The sequence below is a fragment of the Pelophylax lessonae genome (assembly GCF_965119305.1).
Source record: "Pelophylax lessonae genome assembly, chromosome: 2".
NCBI classification, from domain to species: Eukaryota; Metazoa; Chordata; class Amphibia; order Anura; family Ranidae; genus Pelophylax; species Pelophylax lessonae.
In genome coordinates this window covers 729,004,534-729,029,204 of record NC_138769.1, presented here as the reverse complement: position 1 = coordinate 729,029,204, position 24,671 = coordinate 729,004,534, and the positions used below count along the sequence as shown (strand labels likewise).

Sequence of the window (24,671 nt, the reverse complement as noted above, 5' to 3'; positions counted from 1 at the left end):
TCACAGACAGGAGATACATGTCTGATTGGTTTAGACAATTAACCAATTACTATAGGGTTTCGGCTACAGAGGTAGCCAGCAGGAAGTTGAAAACCCTTCAGCTATTCAGAATGAGGAAATTAAGGCCTCTATAATTTGTCCAGATGAAGTCCATTGATTGCTGCCTCCTGACGCTGTGTGAGTAGAGGAGGACAGTCAGATGGGTGCCTCCTGAAGCTGTGTGAGCATAGGAGAGGAATAACTCCTGAAGCGATGTGCGCTGAGGAGGGTAAAAAGACTGAAGACTTCTCAAGGTGAGGTCTTGGATTGTTTTCTATGTGAAGAGAAAAACCAATGGATGTTTTCTATGTGAAGGGAAAATCCAATGAACATTTGCTGTGTGAAGAGATAATAAATAGTTTTCTATGTGAAGAGAAAAACCCATGGATGTTTTCTATGTGAAAGGAAAATCCAATGAACATGAGCTGTGTGAAGAGAAAATAAATGGACTATTGAGGTTCTGCTGTATGATCAGCCAAGTCTGCCCAACAGTAGGTTGGGGACAGACTCCTTAGGTAGGTTCCTGTGTGCGAGAAGGTAGCCGTCCACAGTGGCAAGGATTTATTTTGTGTTTTATTTTATTTTTGATGTTTTTGAGGCTTGCACTTGTGTGAAGAAAATTGCAAGAATAAAACCATACACTGTTGTTTGCAACCACTTATCGGCTATCTCCCTGTGTAACGAATCCCCCCAAGGGGTCATCCACACCCACCACCGAGCTAATCCCCACAATATATAACAACAGACAGTTGTAGGTAGTTCAGGGATTCGAACACCCAAATACACTGTTGCAAGGCAGCTGTGCTAACCACTTAACTACCTAAGCGGCGTTCCTTATGCTTGTTTGGTCCACATCCATTGCGAGTTTTTCTTTCCGTTTTGTAAGTATAATTTGTATGCTTTGGGGGAATAAATCAGTCAAAACATATTACACTATTGGTCCCCCCTTTTTCTTTTATCCGGGAACAATGGAGACCTGTTGGAGTGATCCTATATTAAGGCATTTCTTTTCCTGGAACCATTCTCATGAGAAGCTGGGCTGCCTAAGCCATACCTGATCCTATCAAGCGTTTGAGATACATATCTGTGGTGAGTAGGGAACCTGGAGGGTCGGGCCACTCACTGAGCACTGTTTGATCGGTCGGTTTCTGCACCTGAGCACTTTATTTGGTCACATCAACATCCAAGGACTATTTTATGAAAATTTGTTGCATTTTACCGCTGGATTCCTTTTTTATATTTATACTGATCACCTTGCACTTTATTGTATGCATTTTATTAATAATTATTTATATATTCAGCAGCAAGTTATATATGAAATGCTAGCGCTGTTTTAATTTTATTTCACATTAGTATATGTAACCACTGTAGCTGATTAGCAATATGCAATATACAGATATACAAACAACAATACTGGTAATTGTGGTAGTTATTGAATACGTCACATCAGGAAGATCTCATAGAGGGTGTCTATGAGGTGTGTGGGCTGCCATCCAACGAGATCAATCAATGTGATGATAGGTATTCAGAGAGGTCATAGAGCCAATTTACTCGACATGTTTCGCTTGGATAGCTTCATCTGGAGCTAGTAATAAAATGCTCTGTATAACAGTGTAGACATGAAATCAGGCGTAAAGCCAGGGTATGGTGATAATGAGGAGGGTGAAGTAAATTGGCCAGGAGCAGGTCAGAGACAATAAGCAAAAGTGCAAATGTTATTCGTATAGGGGTATGCGTCTGAAGTATGTTAGATAAACACCCATTCAGTCCAGTGTAACGCTCCGGCGTTTGTTTAGTGAAATGGATATGCAGCTGCAGAATTCCCACTCAGTAGTCGTGCAGAGATGTGTTGAATCACCATATCCAACTCTCCAGACTCATCATTGTGGCCCAGCCTGCCTCAGCATGCAAATATACAGACACTCAGTTAAGATGTTCCTGGAGTGATAGGTTGTATACGATAGTATAGAGGTGATGTGCTGAAAGGACAGGCGTGAGTAGTGATAGCAATGATAGGCACTCAATAGTAATGTTCAGGAGTGTTAGTAGATGGTGATAGATAGTATGCAGATAGGTTAGCAATCATGTACAATTAACAGGTGGTAGGGGACAGCAGATGAAGTGTACAGGAGTTGCTAACTCCGTGCAAGGATATAGATGGTAGTAGACTCAAGAGCTAGCAATCTATGTAACAGTGCAGATGATAGAAATAGTAATGCATAGATAGCAACAGTCCTTAGTATACAAGAGTAGATAGTGCAAGTTGATAGGAAGGAATCCCCTGCGGGGTATTTATCACTAGTTGGATTTAGAGAGATGAGGGGTCCGGTAATGAGGAGAAGGATCGGTAGCGAGATACAGGATCCGTAGCGAGATACAGGAAATAGCTGGAGGCTTCGGCAGCGTCAGACAAGGCTGTGTAACAAGCGGTGTGTACGAACACCTTGTGAGTGAAAACCGGCGATTGAAATAGCCGCTCAGAGCAGCGCCTAGTGATGACGTCACGAGATTTAAAGGGACAGGTAGCTATATGCGGAAGAATTGGGCTGGAAGGGTACCGAAGGTACCAGAATCTTACATCCAGCCAGTATATAAATGTATGTAGAGGATGAGTAGAACAGGGCTGTCTGTCCAAGCAGATCAGCAGGGGTCGCTGTACCGGTTCCTACACGAATCTTCACCCTCACCCAATCCCCCTTACATCAGTTGTCAAGAGCCCTCCACCCTCCTTTACATTATAATGCACCCCTCTTACCTTGTGCTTCTGCCGGGAAGAAACTGGGGAAGGGACTGGGAAGCAGGGGAGGCGGAGACAAGGTGGGGGTGCTGCAGCTGTACAGAGAGGCATAGGATCTGTAGGAAGTTCTATCCTCCTCTCTGCTGCCCAGTGGTGTATTTAGGTTTTGTGCTTCCCTAGGCCTGACTAAACTTGTGCACCCCCTAATTTAAATAAAATACCGGCAGGTAGCAGTGTGACCACTTTATGGGGGTGCCAGACTGATTTGCCTCCTGGACCCTACCCTCCGGCCCAATTCGCCCCATAAGACTGGCACTATACTAAAAGTGTAGCGCAAGCCGGCGGGGACCCTTTTTAATGCGGGAGCCGGGTGGAGGCTGTTTTCTTTTTTTCAGTGCGGGTAGCAGCTTTTTTGCTGCCCCCCCCCCCCCCTGGCAAAGTGCCGCCCTAGGCCTGGGCCTTGTTGGCCTAGGCCAAGATACAGCACTGCTTCTGCCGACTCCTAAGATGGGCAGGAGGATAGCAGAGACGAGCCTCTCTGTGACTGCACAGAGAAGTGCAGGATCTTGCAGAGGAGTTCTGTCCTCCTCTCTGCTGCCGACTTCTGAGACAAGATGGAGCGAGACTAGGGGGGTGCCGTAACTGCAAGAAAGGGGTGAGGGCCACATAAAATAGCCTGGTGGGCCAGATTCGGACACTAATGATCTAAAGTCTCCTGGAAAGAGCAGTTCTTTGTGTTCTGCTCAGGACTATGGTACTAAAGATGATTGTTTCTGTATATTAGTAATGGCTGAACTCTGCTAACCGACTCTGCCCTAATTTCTCTTACAGACTTAAACCGTACAGCTGTCTCTGGAAGCTTCAATCTTTCTTCACTGCTCCAATTGTGAAGTTCTATTATAACGTTGTGTCGTATGTTGGATTTTTGTGGCTTTATGCGTATGTTCTGACAACTGACTTCCAGACCTATCCATCCTGGAGGGAATATCTGCTGTACGTTTGGGTCTTCACCATCTTTACTGAGGAGCTACGTCAGGTATCGTTCATCATACTATTGTGAAACTTATATTGGATTTATATAACACCAACAGTTTGTGCAGCTCTATTCATAGACAGTACAGTTTCAGTACAATTCAGAACATGAGGACAAAGCTGGCCATACAAGGCTCATTTTTTTATTTTTTGGGTTCAGCCAGAAGGCTGAATTAAAAAACGGAGCCAATTCACCCATCCACCTCGAGAGACCAAGGGAGTCAATCTTTTTCTTAGAAGGAGGTGCAGACATTCAATGGTATCAAAGGCAGCAGGAAGGTCTAATAGTATTGTTACTAAGTGGTAGCCATTGGTTACAGCAGTAATTAGGTCAAGAAAATTGTGATCAGTGAAATAGCAGTGTCAGTTAGGTGTCCGATTTCTCCACCACAATGTTGCAGTCCCGCTAAAAATCGCTGATTGCCGCCGTTACTGGTACAAAATAAATAAATAAAAATGCCATAAAAATATCCCATAGTTTTTAGTATATTGTTTTTTTATACCGATATTTTGGTCATTGGATATCGGTATCGGTATTGGCTGATAGTTTCGGACATTTACATTTTTTTTTTTCACAGGTACTCTTGTGGAGGGATCTGGGGGTCTAAAATACACAGAACCCCTCCTCTGAACTTAAAAGTATTCCAAACGCCAAGATTGGCTGTTTTGAATGCTGTAATTTTTTTTAACTTGGCGCCGAGTACCCGGAAGTGATGTCATGACATCACTTCCAGGTTTTTTACATGGAGACCCGATCAGAGCCAAATGCGACTTTAAACGGGTCTTCGGCGGCCGTGCAGGTAGGATGCCCGGGTCTCCGGGTGGGACGGGAGACCCGGGCGAGTCGCGGAAGGCGGCGGAAGGGGGGTAAGCCCCCTCCCGCTCCTTGTAATGACAGCCGAGTGGCTTCTCAGCCAAGTTAGGCTGTGTTGAATGCTGTAAACTTTTTGAATTTGGCGCCAAGTACCCAGAAGTGATGTCATGACATCACTTCCGGGTTTTTAGATGGAGACCCGATCAGAGCCGAATGCGGCTTTGATCGGGTCTTCTCTTCGGCGGCCTTGCAGGCTGGTTGTCTGGGCCTCCCTGTGGGCGTCCCCTCCTGCTCCTTGTAATGACAGCCGAGCGGCTTCTCAGCCGCATCGGTTGTCATTACAAGACAGCCGACCATCGGCTATGGACGCCGGTACCGAGGTGATGCCTCTAGCTGCCGGCATCACTCAGGTACAAGCACTTTCCCGAAATATCGGCAATATCGGTAACCTCAGGTTTCTGATATATCGAGGAAAGTGCATATCAGCCCCCGATATATCGGTGTTGCCGATAATCGGTCGATCCCTAGTTTGTAGTCGCTACATTGTGTATATAATTTCAGTCTTGCTGGTCCATGTATTTTACATGTTTTCACAATATTAAATATCCAAGGAAATTGCTAGTAAGACTCCCTGCCTTATTGATACCCACCATTTAACCTTTCTTTTCTCCATGATCTATGTGGAATATTTTTAGCTTATGCATTCCAGTTAGGTGGACATTCAATCATATACATCATGTATGGTCATTTCTATTCAGAATTGGCATAGAGAAGATAATTTCCACAACATTCCTATTCTCCCTCATCCAAACTATTTATCCCGATACCTTTTGCGCAACCCAATCAATATATGCTTAATAGGATTTTTTTTTACCAAAAATATGTAGCAGAATACATATTGGCCCAAATTGATGAAGACATTTTATTTTTTACATTTTTATTGGTTGTGTTTTAAAGAAAGTAAAAAATATTGTTTTTTTCTTTTTTCAAAATTGTCGCTCTTCTTTTGTTTACAGCACAAAAAATACAAACCGCAGAGGTGATCAAATACCACCAAAAGAAAGCTCTGTTTGTAGGAGAAAGAACATCAATTTTATTTGTGTACAGCGTCGCACGACCGCGCAATTGTCAGTTAAAGTAACGCAGTGCTGTATCGCAAAAAAATGGCCTGGTCATTAAGGGGGTAAAACCTTCCAGGGCTGAAGTGGTTAAAGAGAAGCCTCCTTACATTGGTGAATGTGGCAAAAGTTCACTATGCAAGAAATACGTGCAAAGAAAATATAAAAACTGTATATTTGCTTGCACGTGATTGGACGGTGGAAGTCACCTCATTCACTAAGCTAAAGAAAAATGCCCTTGCCAAGTGAACACCTTTTTGTCTTTAGTAAATCAACCCCATTGTATATCTACAAATGCCATTTGTTGAATTTTTATCTTCTTGTCTCTGTGTTATGTTTCGGCTGATCTGTATAGATCTTAGAACATGTTCTAATTCTTTGACTGCCCTGTCCTCTGCCTCCCCAGCTGTTTTATGACCCGGAGCATCGTGGCTTCGTGAAGAGCGCTGTCCAATACATTTCAGAGTTTTGGAACCAGGTGGATTCGCTGGCTTTGGGGTTATTCGCTGTTGGGCTGATATGCAGGTGAGGCCTCTAGCAATAGACCTGACTGTGACCTTAAAGAATGTAGAGGATAAAGTTCACCAAGACAGCCCAGTTATAGATCCACAAGAAAAGTCATACTCCAGATATCATTCTTCAAAAATCTGATTTATGAAAGCAGGCGCCAAGTGTCCGTAGCAAAAGAAAAGGCACAACTGGAGGTATATACACTATATTACCAAAAGTATTGGGACGCCTGCCTTTACACGCACGTAAACTTTAATGGCATCTCAGTCTTAGTCCGTAGGGTTCAATATTGAGTTGGCCGAACCTTTGCAGCTATAACAGCTTCAACTCTTCTGGGAAGGCTGTCCACAAGGTTTAGGAGTGTGGTTTAGAATGTTAGACCATTCTTTCAGAAGTGCATTGGTGAGGGCAGGCACTGAAGTTGAAGAAAAGGCCTGCACTCTAATTTATCCCAAGGTGTTCTATCGGTGTTCTTTCGGGTTGAGGTCAGGATTCTGGGCAGGCCAGTCAAGTTCCTCCACCCCAAACCCGCTCATTCATGTCTTTATGGACCTTGCTTTGTGCACTGGTCCAAATCATTTGGTGGAGGGGGGATTATGGTGTGGGGTTGAGCTTGGCCCCTTAGTTCCAGTGAAGGGAACTCTTAAAGGGGTTGTAAAGTCAGAAAGTTTTTCATCTTAATGCATTCTATGCATCAAGATAAAATAAACCTTATTTGTGCAGCAGCCCCCCTAATGCTTACCTGAGCCCCCTCTCGATACAGCCATGTCCACGGCTGTCTCAGCCATCCGGGACTCCCCTCCTCATTGGCTAAGACGCATTGGCCATTGGCTCCCGCTGTCAAAGTCAGATAGCCAATGAGGGGAGTGAGCCAATCCACAGCTCCATGTCTGAATGGATACACAGAGCTGTGCCTCGGTTCGGGTGCCCTCATAGCAAGATGCTTGCTGTGGGGCACTCAAAGGGAGGGAGGGGCCAGGAGAGCCAAAGAGGGACCTGAGAAGAGCTCTGTGCAAAACCAACTGCACAGGGGAGGTAAGTATAACATGTTTGTTATTTTTGTTGAAAAAAAAAAAAAGAGACTTTACAATCACTTTAAGGAGTCAGCATACCAAGTCATTTGGACAATTTCATGCTCCCAGATTTGTAAGAACAGTTTGGGGATGGCCCCTTCCTGTTCCAACATGACTGCACACCAGTGCACAAAGCAAGGTCAATAAAGACACGGATGAGTGATGTTTGGGGTGGAGGAACTTGACTGGCCTGCACAGAGTCCTGACCTCAACCTGATAGACCATCCTTTGGATGAATTAGAGCGCACAGACTGCGAGTAGGGCTTCTCTTCAACATCAGTGTTTGACCTCACAAATGCACTTCTGGAAGAATGGTCAAACATTCCTATAGACACACTCCTAAACCTTGTGGACGGCCTTCCCAGAAGAGTTGAAGCTGTTATAGCTGCAAAGGGTGGACCAACTCAATATTAAACCCTACGGAATAAGACTGGGATGCCATTAAAGTTCACCTGTGTGTAAAGTCAGGTGTCCCAAGACTTTTGATAATATAGTGTAGTCCATCAAGGTTCCTAAGATGTTAACCTGATACACTACCTACAGCACCTTGTAAACTGAAGTGATCTCTGTATTATCAAGGGAACACAAGAAGGTGCCACAATAAGTGTTGTAATACAAAAGCTTTAATGATAAAAATGACACAAGAGGCAACTCACATAAAAGAGGTGATAAATAGCGCCTGTCATCAAAACTCATGGAACTGGTAACTCAGTGGTCCAAAAGTACCCCCCACTCCAGAGTAGGAAACTGTATCATGGCCAAAAGCCAGTAGATGTGAAGAAACCATGAAGCAACTGAAACCAGGAAGCAGGGATTACTGTGAAACTCAACTCTGGGCCGGAATGGATGTCATATGCCAGTGGACCGCACAGGCTACGCATTTCAGAGCTGCCTAGCTCCTTTGTAAAGCCGGCATTGGTACCTGGAAGAGCATTAGTTATATCCTGGGTGTAGGACACATATTGTGTATAGGGATGATCGAACTTTTCAAAAGTTTGGTTCGACCAAAACTCCAGAACTATCAGAAAGTTCGGCCCGGATTTCAGAACCCCATTGAAATCAATGGGACCCGAACTTCGGTAATAAAAAAAAAACATTTTGAAGCCCTAAAACCCAATAAATGCCCCTAAAAAGTGCCTAGGGTTCTGGGTCATGCCCCAGAGACTATTAATCACACAAAAAAAGTTCTTAAAAATTGTCATTTTTGATAGAGAGCCAATTATTGAAAAAATTATTGAAAAAAAAAAAAGAGATTTTAGTGTCTGGGGGGTCTAAAAAGTGTACATGTGAAGTTTCAGCTCGGTAGCATGTCCAGAACCAGAAAAAAAAAAAAGATTGTTTCTATTAGGTCACTTATAGAACAGGGATATGGCTCCGCTATTTTCACACCGTGCCGGTTTTGTAGCAAGCGTTTTTTTGGGCATTTTTTGGGGGTTATTGGAGGCAGGCATTACATCAGAACTTCTGTGTAGGGGTATATATACACACACACATGTATGTATATATACACATACACATATATAGGTGTGAAAGTAGCAGAACACTATACTTGCGCTAATAAAATAATTAACACCCATATGGCTCCGCTCCTTTCACACCTATATGTGTGTAGGTATATATATACATACATGTGTGTGTATATATACCCCTATACACAAGTTCAGATGTTTTGCCTGACTCCAAAGACCCACAAAAAATGCCCAAAAAAACGCCTGCGCCAAAAAAAAACGCCCAGGTGTGTTATTGCAGGCTTTTTTTTGGGCATTTTTTTGGGGTCTTTGGAGTCAGGCAAAACATCTGAACTTGTGTATAGGGGTATATATACACACACATGTATGTATATATACACCTACACACATATAGGTGTGAAAAGAGCGGATCCATATGGGTGTTAATTATTTTATTAGCGCAAGCATAGTGTTCTGCTATTTTCACACCTATATATGTGTAGGTGTATATAGACATACATGTGTGTGTATATATACCCCTATACAGAAGTTCAGATGTTTTGCCTCCCTCCAAAGACCCACAAAAAGTGCCCAAAAAAACGCCTGCGCCAAAAAAAAAACGCCCAGGTGTGTTATTGCAGGCTTTTTTTTTGGCATTTTTTGTGGTCTTTGGAGTCATTGTCATGTGTATTATACACATACACACATATAGGTGTGATAGGAGCGGAGCCATATGCCTGTTAATTATTTCATTAGCACAAGCATAGTGTTCTGCTCTTTTCACACCTATATATGTGTAGGTGTATATATACATACATGTGTGTGTGTGTATATATACCCCTATTCACAAGTTCAGATGTCATGCCTGACTCCAAACTTGTCCTCAAAAAAGCCCTATAAATGCCTGCAGCAAAAAGCAGGCTGACCGGAGAGAAGCCATATCGCTGCTCTGAAAGTCACATAAGAGAAAAAGATCTTTTCTCTATAGCGATCACCCTGAAATGGAAGGGTTTGGTCACCCTGCCATAGCAGTCAGAGTCAGTTCACCCTACACTACACTACGGTCACCCTAGTACTTGACACTTTCCCTACAGAAACTAGATTTTTGAAGCTAACTAAAGTGGAAAATAGCACCCTAACTACACTAGATATCCCTTTCCTCACACTAATAATTGCTAAATGACACTTTTGAAGCAGAAGTAACAGAACTGCTTCCACTCTCTTCCATGTCCCTGTATTAAAATGGTAGAAATTTGGCGGGGGCTATCTTATATACTGGGGGGCGTATTCACTAATGATTGGCCTCTGGACCCCCTAGTCACTCCAATCACATTCCTAGCATTCTCCTGCCCCCTCAATTGGCTTTTACTAATGGTTCTGGTCCAATCATAGGCTTTTAAAGCCCATTTCCTGGCCCGTTGCATTTTGGTCGGTTCTGGTTGCCGAATTCCAAACTTTTTCAGCAAAAAGTTCTAAATTCGGCCGAACCCCGAACAGTCAATGTTCGGGTTGAACCGATGGTCGACCCGAACCGTTCGATCATCCCTAATTGTGTACACCCTACAAGGCCAGTAAAGGGGTTAAACTATTTTCTTATTCTTCCACACTGGGAGGACTACAACATTCAACAAACTCTGCAAATGACTAAAAATGGTGTAACTGATGCCCCCCTAATAACTACCATATGTAAAAGGTGTGTCACGGAATTTAAAATTAATGAGTAATAATAAATAACATTTTTGATACAAAGAATAAATTCAAAAGATGTGGGTTATATTTCACTTCAGGAAAAAAGAATGACAAGCTCAAAAGCTTCAAGGACTACAATATATTATTTACAGAAAACTTTCAAAAACCATAAGGTGGAATAAGAAGTAAAAAAAAAAAAGTGTGTATATATATACAGTATATATATTAGTGATCGACCAATATCGTTTTTTTATTGCCCATAGCGATACCGATATTTTGGTCATCGCATATCTGTATCGGCCGATATTGGCCGATATTTTTGTACATTAAAATTTTTTTTTTTTTAAATACCACCAAAATAAATCTCTATCTGTTTTTAAAGAAAATGATAGAAATTTAATTTGGGAACAGTGTTGCATGACTGAGTAATTGTCATTCAAAATGGGAAAAAATTGGCCTGGGCATGGGCAGTAAGGGGGGTGAAAATGTCCGGTATTGAAGTGGTTAGGGATAAATATCCAGTATGTCATTGTGCAAGAGATTTGGCAAACATCGAAACATTGTTGAGGAGGAGGGTAGTCCCAAACACAGTGTGCTATAACAGTTTGCTGAATTTCATGAGAAATCTTTGGTTGGTCTCAAAGTCTGGGTGACCGAATCTATTCCTGGGGATCTCCCCCTAACTGAACATTTCAAAAAATTATGTGCATAATACATGCTGGATACAGTGCATCCGGAAAGTATTCACAGAGCTTCATTTTTTCAACAATTTGTTATGTTACAGCCTTATTCCAAAAGGGATTAAATTCATTATTTTCCTCAAAATTCGACAAACAATCCCCCCATAATGACAATGTGAAAGAAGTTTGTTTGAAATCTTTAAAAATTTATTAAAAATGAAAAATGAAAGAAAAAAAATCCCATGTACATAAGTATTCACAGCCTTTGCTCAATAGTTTGGTGAAGCACCTTTGGCACCAATTACAGCCTCAAGTCTTTTTGAGTATGATTCAAGTAAGAAGCCAAGGGACAACAAGGTGTGGAGTCTCTTGGCCAGACGGCTGCTGGCAGGTTAAAGTGGGTGTTTTTGGGAGACTCGGCCCATCTGGGAGCTGGACACATGTTGCTATGAATGTTGTAATCTTTACCATGTCTATTTATTTAATATATTGTATTCATTATGTCCTTTTGCATCATACCTAGTACATGTATATGATACCAATTGTGCATCATCCTTTTCCCCCCTGAAGAAGCCGTCTCCGCGAAACATGTCGGGCATCCTGGGCAACTACATTCATCTGACTATGCTGTTTAGTCAGTGAGGGCAATATTGGATATTTTGTTCCATGTCTAATGTAGTTGGTATATATATTATGAAGTTCTTCCCCCCCCCCCCCCCCCCCACATGCATTTGTATGCTGAATTGTTTGTTTGTATATGGACAACACATTTTAAATATATTTTTTGCTTTATGTAATACATTTTTGATATTTTAATACAGTGGTTTATTCATTTATGTTGGTCTGAGTACCCCTCAGAGTCCCGATAGCCCCCCTTCATTTTTTCTTCTATTGTATCTATTTCCATACTGTACTGGCAATAGGCCACTCATGGTCGTTTGTCAAAATATTGGCATCTTACACTCAATAATCACACTTATCATACAATTTCTTAATCACCCAAGAAAATTTAAGGTTTTTTTTTTTCACCAAATATGTTTCAGTATCAGACAGAAGTTTTGTTATTACTTCAAACATTGACAGTTGTTTATTTTAACCTAATCGAACCATATGAGTTACTAGATACTTGTTATATTCTCTGTACTCAGGTTCGAATATTTCTATGGTTCTTTATCTTGATATACTTCTTATGTAACTGTTTTATACCATTGACATCAAAATGTTACGTTTTCATTTATCTTTTGCATGAAAATATTTTAAACCTTCATACACTTTTCAATAAAAATTTTGGAACAAAAAAAAAAAAAAAAAAAGAAGACTTTCACAAGAACACAATCTGAAAAACATATTTTTTTCTCATGAAATTTAATGTCAGCTTCTGCTGGATTCTTCTTTTTGAGTTTGGAGTATTTGCACTTATTTGGACTACAATATTTTCACATCCTATTGCCTGGATGGTTGGTGCACATATGTTTTTCATTATATTATTTTGTATATTGTGAGAATATCATTTATTTATGTTTATGTTGCAGATTAACACTAAATGAAGCGTATCACAATTTTATTCCTCTTTTTTTTTATTTGTCTGCATTAGCGTTACAGTTTTGTAATCAACAATTCAGGATTGACCAAGCAGCTAGGCTAAGGTGACCAGATTTTTCATATTAAATCTGGGGACATATTTTTTTTTTTACTGGTAATGGCGACAATCAGCGACTTATAGCGGGACTGCAATATTGCGACGGAATAATTTGACACTAAGGGGTTAATTTACTAAAACTGGAGAATACAAAATCTGGTGCAGCTCTGCATAGAAACCAATCAGCTTCCAGATTTCTAAATCAAAGCTTAATTGAACAAGCTGAAGTTGAAAGCTGATTGGCTGCCGTGCACAGCTGTGCCCATTTTTTCACTCTTCAGTTTTAGTAAATCTAAAGACTTAAGGAACATCTTGAACAACATAGTAAAGAGATCTTAAGGAAGAAAGAGAAAAAGTATTGGCGCGACAAGAATGCGTTCAGCCAGAATAGGAGACCACCGATAGAAGTGAGGAAGATACTGACACACCCGAAGAACCACGCAGTGAAATAGATAACGCACCCCAGTGAGGCACCACCAGATCTTCACAAGATCTCAGATCGATAAACAGGATCCTAAGAAACAAAAACCTTTTTTAGGCCAGCGAGGAAGACCGACAAAGGAAAACAAGTAGCCGGAGCAAAAATACAGGGCAAGGAAACGGAGAAGCAAGGCCTTACAATTATCAATTTATCCTCACATTTACTGACAAAAGAACAAACCGAGATTCTGACACTGGGACTGTCATTCTGTCCTAACAAATCGGTTGACAAATTTGAAGCTATCAAAGATGTTCACCTATTCGCGAGAAAACTTTTACAGCAAGTGATGTACAGCAAACAACCAACCATAAGTGCCGGTTCACACTTATGCGCTTGTACTGCGAATGCTATGCGTTCTAAATAGTCTCCAATCGCATGCATTTACAAAATTCATTGAATTCGTGACACTCGTTCACATCTATGCGTTGCGATCCAGATGCGAATGTGATGCGATGATAAAAAGGGTCTTGTGCGAGTTTACAGAGTTGCGTTGCGAATTTAGTCTCCATAGACATCAATGTAAATCGGTCTGGACTCGCATTATCAGTTCAGATATGTGCGAATTCTTATGTGCGAATTTTTATTTTTTGTTTGATTTTCCCCTCAGCTCCACCCCTCCTGAGCTTAATTAACATAATCAACGCAATAAAATTTTCATTACAATCGCGCTGGTACTATTGAAAAACACAAGGGAAACTCGCACTGCAAATTCGCATTGCAAGCGCAAGCGCATAAGTGTGAACCGGCACTAAGTGAACCCCAACCCCCCTTATCGGCCGCAGAGTTCCGAGCACTAAGGGATCTCAATCTCCTATTGCAGGAAGGCGGCCTTGATGATTGGAATGATGAAACCCCCGACCAATCAGATAGTGAGGAGGAGGAGGAAGAAGCAGGCAGATCACATGACAAAGATGAAATACTAAAGAAATTCAAGAAGAAATCACAGAAGTTTCCGCCCCTAAACCTTAATCCGGCTATAGCCCTCTTTGTAAGGGAGACGACTAAGGACATAGAGAAGATGTTAGGAGACAGAAACAAGCAGAATTTAACAAAATCTCAGAAAAAAGCCCTGAGGGAACTACGGGAAATTGAGGGAATAACTATAAAGCCATCCGACAAAGGTGGAAATGTCGTCATCATGGACAACGCTAAGTATAAGGAGATGTGCTTGAAAATTTTAAACAATGAAAAATGTTACAAAAAAATATCACCAGTGATGATCCAAAGGTTTAAAGAGGAGTTTTATCAAAAAGTGGATAAAGCAGGCAACGATGGGATAATCTCACCCACACTTTGGAACTTTATAAGAACTAAATACCCCAGAACTCCGGCGTTTTACTCACTACCCAAGGTGCATAAAAACAAAACAAATCCACCGGGGAGACCCATCATGTCTGGGAATGGCAATATTTCGGAAGGAATCAGCGAAGTAATAGATGCTTACTTACGCCCACACGCGACCAGCCTGGCCTCGTACACAAGAGACACTATGCACCTTTTACAGATCCTTGACAACATGGTAATCCCTGAAGACTCGATACTCATCACAGTGGACGTGGAAGCGTTATATAATAACATCCCGCATGACAAGGGAATAGCAACGATCAGCAAGATACTGAGAGAACACAGTCTACAGGACGCCAACTTTAACAACTTTATCGTCAACATGTTGGAATATATCCTGAAAAGGAATTACTTCATGTTCGACGGCTCATACTACCTGCAGGTATGCGGGGTAGCTATGGGCATGAGCTGTGCACCTAGCTACGCAAATCTATACTTAGGAACCTGGGAACAGGAATTCCTGAGAAATGACCGAAATAGGCCATACACAGACAACATACTAGTATGGCAGAGATTTATAGATGACATCCTGATCGTATGGACGGGCCCAGAGGAAGTAATAGAGGACTTCAGATGAACATTAAATAAAAACAACTACAACATGTTTTTTACCCTGAATTTCAGCAGAAACAGGATCCCCTTCCTGGACACCTGGGTTTGTAAAGAGCAAGACGGCACAATAAAAACAACACTCTACCGTAAAGAGACCGCTGGCAATTCAATACTGCACGCTACCAGCTTCCACCCAACGCCTTTAAAACAAGCAATCCCATTCAGCCAATACCTCAGAATAAAACGCAACTGTACCAGCAACGACGACTTCAAGAGAGAGGCAGACTCACTAACCAACAAGCTTCTTGATAGAGGGTATTCCAAGACCTCCTTGAGGAAGGCCTACAACAGAGTCATAACGAAAGACAGAAAATAAATCCTGTTTAAGAAGAAAGTAAGGGATCCCAAACCGACAGAACAAAAGACAAGATTAATCATGAGATACACCAATGAGCATAGGAAAATTAGGAACATCCTAAACAAACATTGGACAATCCTCAAGGAGGACCCAACTGTCAACAAATTCATAACAGACTGCCCACCTAAAACATATAGGAAGGCAGGGGCAATAAGGAATGACCTGATACGAAGCGAATTCCGGGAGGGGAGTCGCAAGGACCCGTGCAAAGCGAAGGGCACCTACTCCTGTGGCACGTGCGACCAATGCAGGGTGATAAAGAAATGCTTGAGAACCACCCTACCCAACGGCGAGGAATTCGAGCCTAAGCACTACGCGAATTGCCGCACCAAGGGTATAGTCTACCTGATGAGGTGCGAGTGCAAAGCATTCCACGTGGGAAAAACAAAGCAGGAATTTGGGAGAAGAATAAGTAAGAACATGAACAGCATGGAACTGTGCAATTTCTACCTGCCTCTGGGACGCCACGTGGCCTACAAACACGCTTATAAAATGCCCAATGTATCATTTATGGCCTTGGAAAGGGTACATGTTCCAAGTCGGGGGGGAGACTGGAACAAGACCCTCCTACAGCTTGAAATGAGGTGGATCCAACGCCTCAAGGCCACTACGCCCCCGGGACTAAACAAATTTCGAAAGCTATAGACCTTTTTTGGAAGGGTTCTCCTCTGGGAAAACGGACTGACAGAATCATACAGAGCAGAATGGGTGCCTGAACATGGTAACCCTCCACTCTAAAGACAACATAGACCCACAATAGATTTCTGGCTTGCACTTGATGGGTGGAAGCAGAAAATTAGACCTAATACAATAATAACACTAAAATGATTTACTTGTGTTAAACACAACATTCAAAGGTCCCCGAATCTCTCCTCTATTGAGTATAAAAATACACAATGAACAATACTGGAAAGGGGAAACCCCCCCTCCCCATTACACCTCCCAGATAATGAAGATAATAAACACAAAAGAAGGATATGTATACCAGTAAGGCAGGGAATACCCGATTCCAATCTGGCTTAGACTTAGTTTCCCCCCCTTTTTCCTACTCCAAATGAATCCACGCAATAATTCACTCTGCTGTTAATATTATATAAAGAATTCTGCATTGTGCGGCTCTATAATTATACTTTTATAACCTATATCAATTATTCTTTGTCATGCAGAAATCTGTGCAAAAACATATCATGTTAAACCAGGTAGTTTTGTACAAATGATTCCCTCTGGAACACCCGGCACGGAAAGCCCCTGCTGGTGTTGTCACAATAGCAGGGGCGAATATGTACGAGCAGGCATCGCTACCATCACGCCTCCTCCCGAGCATCAGTCACTCGGGAGCTCGCACACCTCCGTGTCGGCGGCCGCGCTATTGTCCGGATGTAACGTTCATACGTTTTTGTTAATGGATGGATTTTCAGCTGCAGAATTATCACACTCAGTAGCCTTGTAGAGATACTGTTGAATAAACCTATCCAACTCTCAGGACTTCATCACGGTGTACAGCCTGTTATGCAATATACATATACTCAATCAGATGTTTTAGTGGAGGGATAGAACATATGAGAATGTATAGATGAGAGACAGGTTGTATGGTGATTACTAGGAGTAATATTAGGAGAGTTGCAAGTGATGGTAAGCAGATAGGTTCTGATTAGTGTTGAGCGAACACGGACTGTATTATTCGTGTTCGTACCGAATAATTGGATTTTTTGTACCCGAACACGGACACGGACACTTTACTGTATGTTCGGGTAAAAATCCGTGTTCGGTCGTTTTATTTCCGGGTTTTGCATGCTTTGGCGCTCTTTTCATGGCGGGCTTTCAACAGCCAATCAACAATCGTTTAACTGGTGTGCCTTAAGCCATCCCAGCCATGCCTGCAAATGTCTCAGTAGCTGTGATTGGCCGTCTGAAGCATGTGACCAAGTCTTTATAAGTTCGAGGCAGCCGCAGCGGCGTCATTATGCTGCTTAGATTCAGGGACAGAGAGCACACATCAACGTGCTGGCTGCTGATTAGGGAAAGATAGGCAGGAAAAAACCATTTGTGTCCGGATAGAATTGAGGGACAGGTCGGAGTGTTTAGGCAGGGCGAGTTGTAGGCATTTTAGGGATAGAGTCTGCTGAATTATATAGGGTCAGTGTCTTCTACAAACTACAATCGATATTGCTGTGTGGGGGGTGGGGTGAATCTGCACTCAATCCTGATCTACGATCTCTTCTCAATCCTGTTAGGGACAGAGTCTGCTGAATTTTAGGGAAACTGTGTTCTACAAACTACAATCGATATTGCTGTGTGGGGGGTGGGGTGAATCTGCACTCAATCCTGATCTACGATCTCTTCTCAATCCTGTTAGGGACAGAGTCTGCTGAATTTTAGGGAAACTGTGTTCTACAAACTACAATCGATATTGCTGTGTGGGGGGTGGGGTGAATCTGCACTCAATCCTGATCTACGATCTCTTCTCAATCCTGTTAGGGACAGAGTCTGCTGAATTTTAGGGAAACTGTGTTCTACAAACTACAATCGATATTGCTGTGTGGTGTGGGATTGGAGATAGGCAGGTGTCAGTGATCCACATCCATTTTTCTGTGTGTGAGCTGCAGTGAACACAATCTTTTTGGGCTGCAGTGAACACAATCTTTTTGGGCTGCAGTGAACACAATCTTTTTGGGCTGCAGTGAACACAATCTTTTTGGGCTGCAGTGAACACAATCTTTTTGGGGTGCAGTGAACAAAATCTTTTTGGGGTGCAGTGAACACAATCCTTTTTGGTGTGCAGTGAACACAATCTTTGTGGGGTGCAGTGAACAAAATCCTTTGTGGGGTGCAGTGAACACAATCTTTTTGGGGTGCAGTGAACAAAATCCTTTTTGGGGTGCAGTGAACAACATCCTTTTTGGGGTGCAGTGAACACAATCTTTTTGGGGTGCAGTGAACAAAATCCTTTGTGGGGTGCAGTGAACACAATCTTTTTGGGGTGCAGTGAACACAATCTTTTTGGGGTGGAGTGAACAACATCCTTTTTGGGGTGCAGTGAACAAAATCCTTTTTGGGGTGCAGTGAACAAAATCATTTTTGGGGTGCAGTGAACACAATCTTTTTGGGGTGCAGTGAACACAATCTTTGTGGGGTGCAGTGAACACAATCTTTTTGGGGTGGAGTGAACAACATCCTTTTTGGGGTGCAGTGAACAACATCCTTTTTGGGGTGCAGTGAACACAATCTTTTTGGGGTGCAGTGAACACAATCTTTGTGGGGTACAGTGAACAGAATCTTTGTGGGGTGCAGTGAACAAAATCTTTGGGGGGTACAGTGAACACAATCTTTGTGAGGTGCAGTGAACACAATCTTTGTGGGGTGCAGTGAACACAATCATTGTGGGGTGCAGTGAACTCAATCTTTGTGGGGTACAGTGAACACAATCTCATACTGAAGGTTTGAGGGTGCTGCCTGTTCCATACTCCCCCTACTCCTCATCTAGCCTTTTAGGGGTACAAACAATAGTAATTGGGGCCTAGTGTGGTTGTGTACGTGTGATATACATACACTTTTTTGGGATCATATTTTCTATTCCGCTATTTAATCAAAAACCTTTGGGGATCAGTTAAATTGGGGGATAGTCTGTGTTGGTACGTGTGAGAGAGATCCACCTTTCCAAGTTGTTGGGGTTCATCTCATACTTCTGAAGGTTTGAGGGTGCTGCCTGTTCCATACTCCCCCCTACTCCTAGCCTTTTAGGGGTACAAACAATAGTAATTGGGGCCTAGTGTGGTTGTGTACGTGTGATATACATACACTTTTTTGGGATCATATTTTCTATTCCGCTATTTAATCAAAAACCTCTGGGGATCAGTTAAATTGGGGGATAGTCTGTGTTGGTACGTGTGAGAGAGATCCACCTTTCCAAGTTGTTGGGGTTCATCTCATACTTCTGAAGGTTTGAGGGTGCTGCCTGTTCCATACTCCCCCTACTCCTAGCCTTTTAGGGGTACAAACAATAGTAATTGGGGCCTAGTGTGGTTGTGTACGTGTGATATACATACACTTTTTTGGGATCATATTTTCTATTCCGCTATTTAATCAAAAACCTCTGGGGATCAGTTAAATTGGGGGATAGTCTGTGTTGGTACGTGTGAGAGAGATCCACCTTTCCAAGTTGTTGGGGTTCATCTCATACTTCTGAAGGTTTGAGGGTGCTGCCTGTTCCATACTCCCCCTACTCCTAGCCTTTTAGGGGTACAAACAATAGTAATTGGGGCCTAGTGTGGTTGTGTACGTGTGATATACATACACTTTTTTGGGATCATATTTTCTATTCCGCTATTTAATCAAAAACCTCTGGGGATCAGTTAAATTGGGGGATAGTCTGTGTTGGTACGTGTGAGAGAGATCCACCTTTCCAAGTTGTTGGGGTTCATCTCATACTTCTGAAGGTTTGAGGGTGCTGCCTGTTCCATACTCCCCCTACTCCTAGCCTTTTAGGGGTACAAACAATAGTAATTGGGGCCTAGTGTGGTTGTGTACGTGTGATATACATACACTTTTTTGGGATCATATTTTCTATTCCGCTATTTAATCAAAAACCTCTGGGGATCAGTTAAATTGGGGGATAGTCTGTGTTGGTACGTGTGAGAGAGATCCACCTTTCCAAGTTGTTGGGGTTCATCTCATACTTCTGAAGGTTTGAGGGTGCTGCCTGTTCCATACTCCCCCTACTCCTAGCCTTTTAGGGGTACAAACAATAGTAATTGGGGCCTAGTGTGGTTGTGTACGTGTGATATACATACACTTTTTTGGGATCATATTTTCTATTCCGCTATTTAATCAAAAACCTCTGGGGATCAGTTAAATTGGGGGATAGTCTGTGTTGGTACGTGTGAGAGAGATCCACCTTTCCAAGTTGTTGGGGTTCATCTCATACTTCTGAAGGTTTGAGGGTGCTGCCTGTTCCATACTCCCCCTACTCCTCATCTAGCCTTTTAGGGGTACAAACAATAGTAATTGGGGCCTAGTGTGGTTGTGTACGTGTGATATACATACACTTTTTTGGGATCATATTTTCTATTCCGCTATTTAATCAAAAACCTTTGGGGATCAGTTAAATTGGGGGATAGTCTGTGTTGGTACGTGTGAGAGAGATCCACCTTTCCAAGTTGTTGGGGTTCATCTCATACTTCTGAAGGTTTGAGGGTGCTGCCTGTTCCATACCCCCCCTACTCCTCATCTAGCCTTTTAGGGGTACAAACAATAGTAATTGGGGCCTAGTGTGGTTGTGTACGTGCGAGATACATACACTTTTTTTGATCATATTTCCTATTCCGCTATTCAATAAAAACCTTTGAGGATCAATTGAATTGCGGGATAGTCTGTGTCGGTACGTGTGAGAGAGATCCACCTTTCCAAGTTGTTGGGGTTCATCTCATACTTCTGAAGGTTTGAGGGTGCTGCCTGTTCCATACCCCCCCTACTCCTCATCTAGCCTTTTAGGGGTACAAACAATAGTAATTGGGGCCTAGTGTGGTTGTGTACGTGCGAGATACATACACTTTTTTTGATCATATTTCCTATTCCGCTATTCAATAAAAACCTTTGGGGATCAATTAAATTGCGGGATAGTCTGTGTCGGTACGTGTGAGATCCACCTTTCCAAGTTTTTGGGGTTCATCTCATACTTCTGAAGCTTTGAGGGTGCTGCCTGTTCCATACTCCTCCTCGTCCTCATCCATCCTTTTAGGTGTACAAACAATAGTAATTGGGGCCTAGTGTGCTTCTGTACGTGTGAGATACATACACATTTTTTGATCATATTTCCTATTCCGCTATTCAATAAAAACCTTTGGGGATCAATTAAATTGCGGAATAGTCTGTGTCGGTACGTGTGAGATCCACCTTTCCAAGTTTTTGGGGTTCATCTCATACTTCTGAAGCTTTGAGGGTGCTGCCTGTTCCATACTCCTCCTCCTCCTCATCCATCCTTTTAGGTGTACAAACAATAGTAATTGGGGCCTAGTGTGCTTCTGTACGTGTGAGATACATACACATTTTTTGATCATATTTCCTATTCCGCTATTCAATAAAAACCTTTGGGGATCAATTAAATTGCGGAATAGTCTGTGTCGGTACGTGTGAGATCCACCTTTCCAAGTTTTTGGGGTTCATCTCATACTTCTGAAGCTTTGAGGGTGCTGCCTGTTCCATACTCCTCCTCCTCCTCATCCATCCTTTTAGGTGTACAAACAATAGTAATTGGGGCCTAGTGTGTTTCTGTACGTGCGAGATACATACACTTTTTTTGATCATATTTCCTATTCCGCTATTCAATAAAAACCTTTGGGGATCAATTAAATTGCGGGATAGTCTGTGTCGGTACGTGTGAGATCCACCTTTCCAAGTTTTTGGGGTTCATCTCATACTTCTGAAGCTTTGAGGGTGCTGCCTGTTCCATACTCCTCCTCCTCCTCATCCATCCTTTTAGGTGTACAAACAATAGTAATTGGGGCCTAGTGTGCTTCTGTACGTGTGAGATACATACACATTTTTTGATCATATTTCCTATTCCGCTATTCAATAAAAACCTTTGGGGATCAATTAAATTGCGGAATAGTCTGTGTCGGTACGTGTGAGATCCACCTTTCCAAGTTTTTGGGGTTCATCTCATACTTCTGAAGCTTTGAGGGTGCTGCCTGTTCCATACTCCTCCTCCTCCTCATCCATCCTTTTAGGTGTACAAACAATAGTAATTGGGGCCTAGTGTGTTTCTGTACGTGCGAGATACATACACTTTTTTTGATCATATTTCCTATTCCGCTATTCAATAAAAACCTTTGGGGATCAATTAAATTGCGGGATAGTCTGTGTCGGTACGTGTGAGATCCACCTTTCCAAGTTTTTGGGGTTCATCTCATACTTCTGAAGCTTTGAGGGTGCTGCCTGTTCCATACTCCTCCTCCTCCTCATCCATCCTTTTAGGTGTACAAACAATAGTAATTGGGGCCTAGTGTGCTTCTGTACGTGTGAGATACATACACATTTTTTGATCATATTTCCTATTCCGCTATTCAATAAAAACCTTTGGGGATCAATTAAATTGCGGGATAGTCTGTGTCGGTACGTGTGAGATCCACCTTTCCAAGTTTTTGGGGTTCATCTCATACTTCTGAAGCTTTGAGGGTGCTGCCTGTTCCATACTCCTCCTCCTCCTCATCCATCCTTTTAGGTGTACAAACAATAGTAATTGGGGCCTAGTGTGTTTCTGTACGTGTGAGATACATACACTTTTTTTGATCATATTTCCTATTCCGCTATTCAATAAAAACCTTTGGGGATCAATTGAATTGCGGGATAGTCTGTGTCGGTACGTGTGAGAGAGATCCACCTTTCCAAGTTGTTGGGGTTCATCTCATACTTCTGAACGTTTGAGGGTGCTGCCTGTTCCATACCCCCCCTACTCCTCATCTAGCCTTTTAGGGGTACAAACAATAGTAATTGGGGCCTAGTGTGGTTGTGTACGTGCGAGATACATACACTTTTTTTGATCATATTTCCTATTCCGCTATTCAATAAAAACCTTTGAGGATCAATTGAATTGCGGGATAGTCTGTGTCGGTACGTGTGAGAGAGATCCACCTTTCCAAGTTGTTGGGGTTCATCTCATACTTCTGAAGGTTTGAGGGTGCTGCCTGTTCCATACTCCCCCTACTCCTCATCTAGCCTTTTAGGGGTACAAACAATAGTAATTGGGGCCTAGTGTGGTTGTGTACGTGTGATATACATACACTTTTTTTGGATCATATTTTCTATTCCGCTATTCAATAAAAACCTTTCTAGGGCAAGATCTTAAATTACAGAAATATGAGGAGACCGTCAAATAAGGGCCGTGGCCTGGGTCGTGGTGCTGCTGGTAGAGCTCCTGTTGCAAGGAGAGGACATGGTCGATCTGTGCCAGCTACACGCACAAGTGAAACACCTTCCTCAAGTGTGAGTAGGCGACAGAACCTGCATCAGTATTTGGTAGGGCATCAAACGCCCCTAGAAGTGATGAGGCCAGAACAAGTTGAGGCGATAGTAGATTGGTTTGCTGCTGACAGTGCCTCCAGTTCCTTCACATTGTCTCCCACCCAGTCTACTGCAGAAAGGTCAGAGTTGGCACCTGCAGCCAATGTCCAACCGTCTTTCACCTCACCCCCTTGCAAATCAGGCCAGCAGTCTGAGCCCCAAGCCATACAGCAGTCTCTTATTCTTTTTGAGGACTCTGTCAGCAGGGTTTCCCAGGGCCATCCACCTAGCCCTGCCCCAGAAGTGGAAGAGATTGAGTGCAGCGATGCCCAACCACTTATTCCTCAAGATGAGTACATGCAAGGATCATCGCAGCACGTCTCCGATGATGACGAAACGCAGGTGCCAACTGCTGCGGCGTTCAGCATTGTGGAGACCGACAAGGAGGGCAGGGGTGAAGACTGGGTGGAAGATGATGTGGAGGACGATGAGGTCCTCGACCCCACATGGAATGAACGTCATGCAGGTGAACTGAGTAGTTTGGAGGAAGAGGCGGTGGTCGCACAGAGCCACCAGCACAGCAGAAGAGGGAGCAGGGTGCAGAAGCGGAGCGGCCGTGCCCTAGACACTACGCCCGCTACTGCCCAACGCAGCAAGGGAACGAGCGCACCAAAGTCAGCTCAAAGGAGTTCTCTAGCGTGGAAGTTCTTTAGAAAATGTGCTGATGACAGGACACGAGTGGTTTGCACCCTGTGCAATCAGAGCTTGAAGCGAGGCATGAACCTTCTCAACCTGAGCACAACCTGCATGATCAGGCATCTAAGTGCAAAGCACGAGCTGCAGTGGAGTACACACCTTCAAAACCAAGAAACGTCTCTGGCTCATCCTGCTTCCTCTTCTGCTGCAGTCTCGGCCGCTCCAGCCACATCTGTAGTGATACCGGCACCTGCCACCCCGCAAACAGACGATCTGTCAGCAACACCACCACCTGGGTCACCAACAACCATCTCCACAATGTCCCGTGGAAGCGTTCAGCTTTCCATCTCCCAAACACTTGAGAGGAAGAGGAAGTACCCCCCTACCCACCCGCGATCCCTGG

At 43.0% G+C, this 24,671-nt stretch overlaps 1 protein-coding gene across 1 annotated transcript in view; it reads left to right on the top strand.

The window, feature by feature from the left end:
- LOC309545657 (transient receptor potential cation channel subfamily M member 2-like) overlaps positions 1-24,671 on the top strand; it is a gene marked incomplete at both ends in the record, with an annotated part of 173,037 nt that overhangs the window by 63,810 nt on the left and 84,556 nt on the right. Inside the window, 2 exons of the mRNA XM_082244928.1 lie at positions 3,608-3,812; positions 6,147-6,265. Of these exons, the coding sequence (XP_082101054.1) occupies positions 3,608-3,812; positions 6,147-6,265 (324 nt within the window). The remainder of the gene's footprint in view (positions 1-3,607; positions 3,813-6,146; positions 6,266-24,671) is intronic.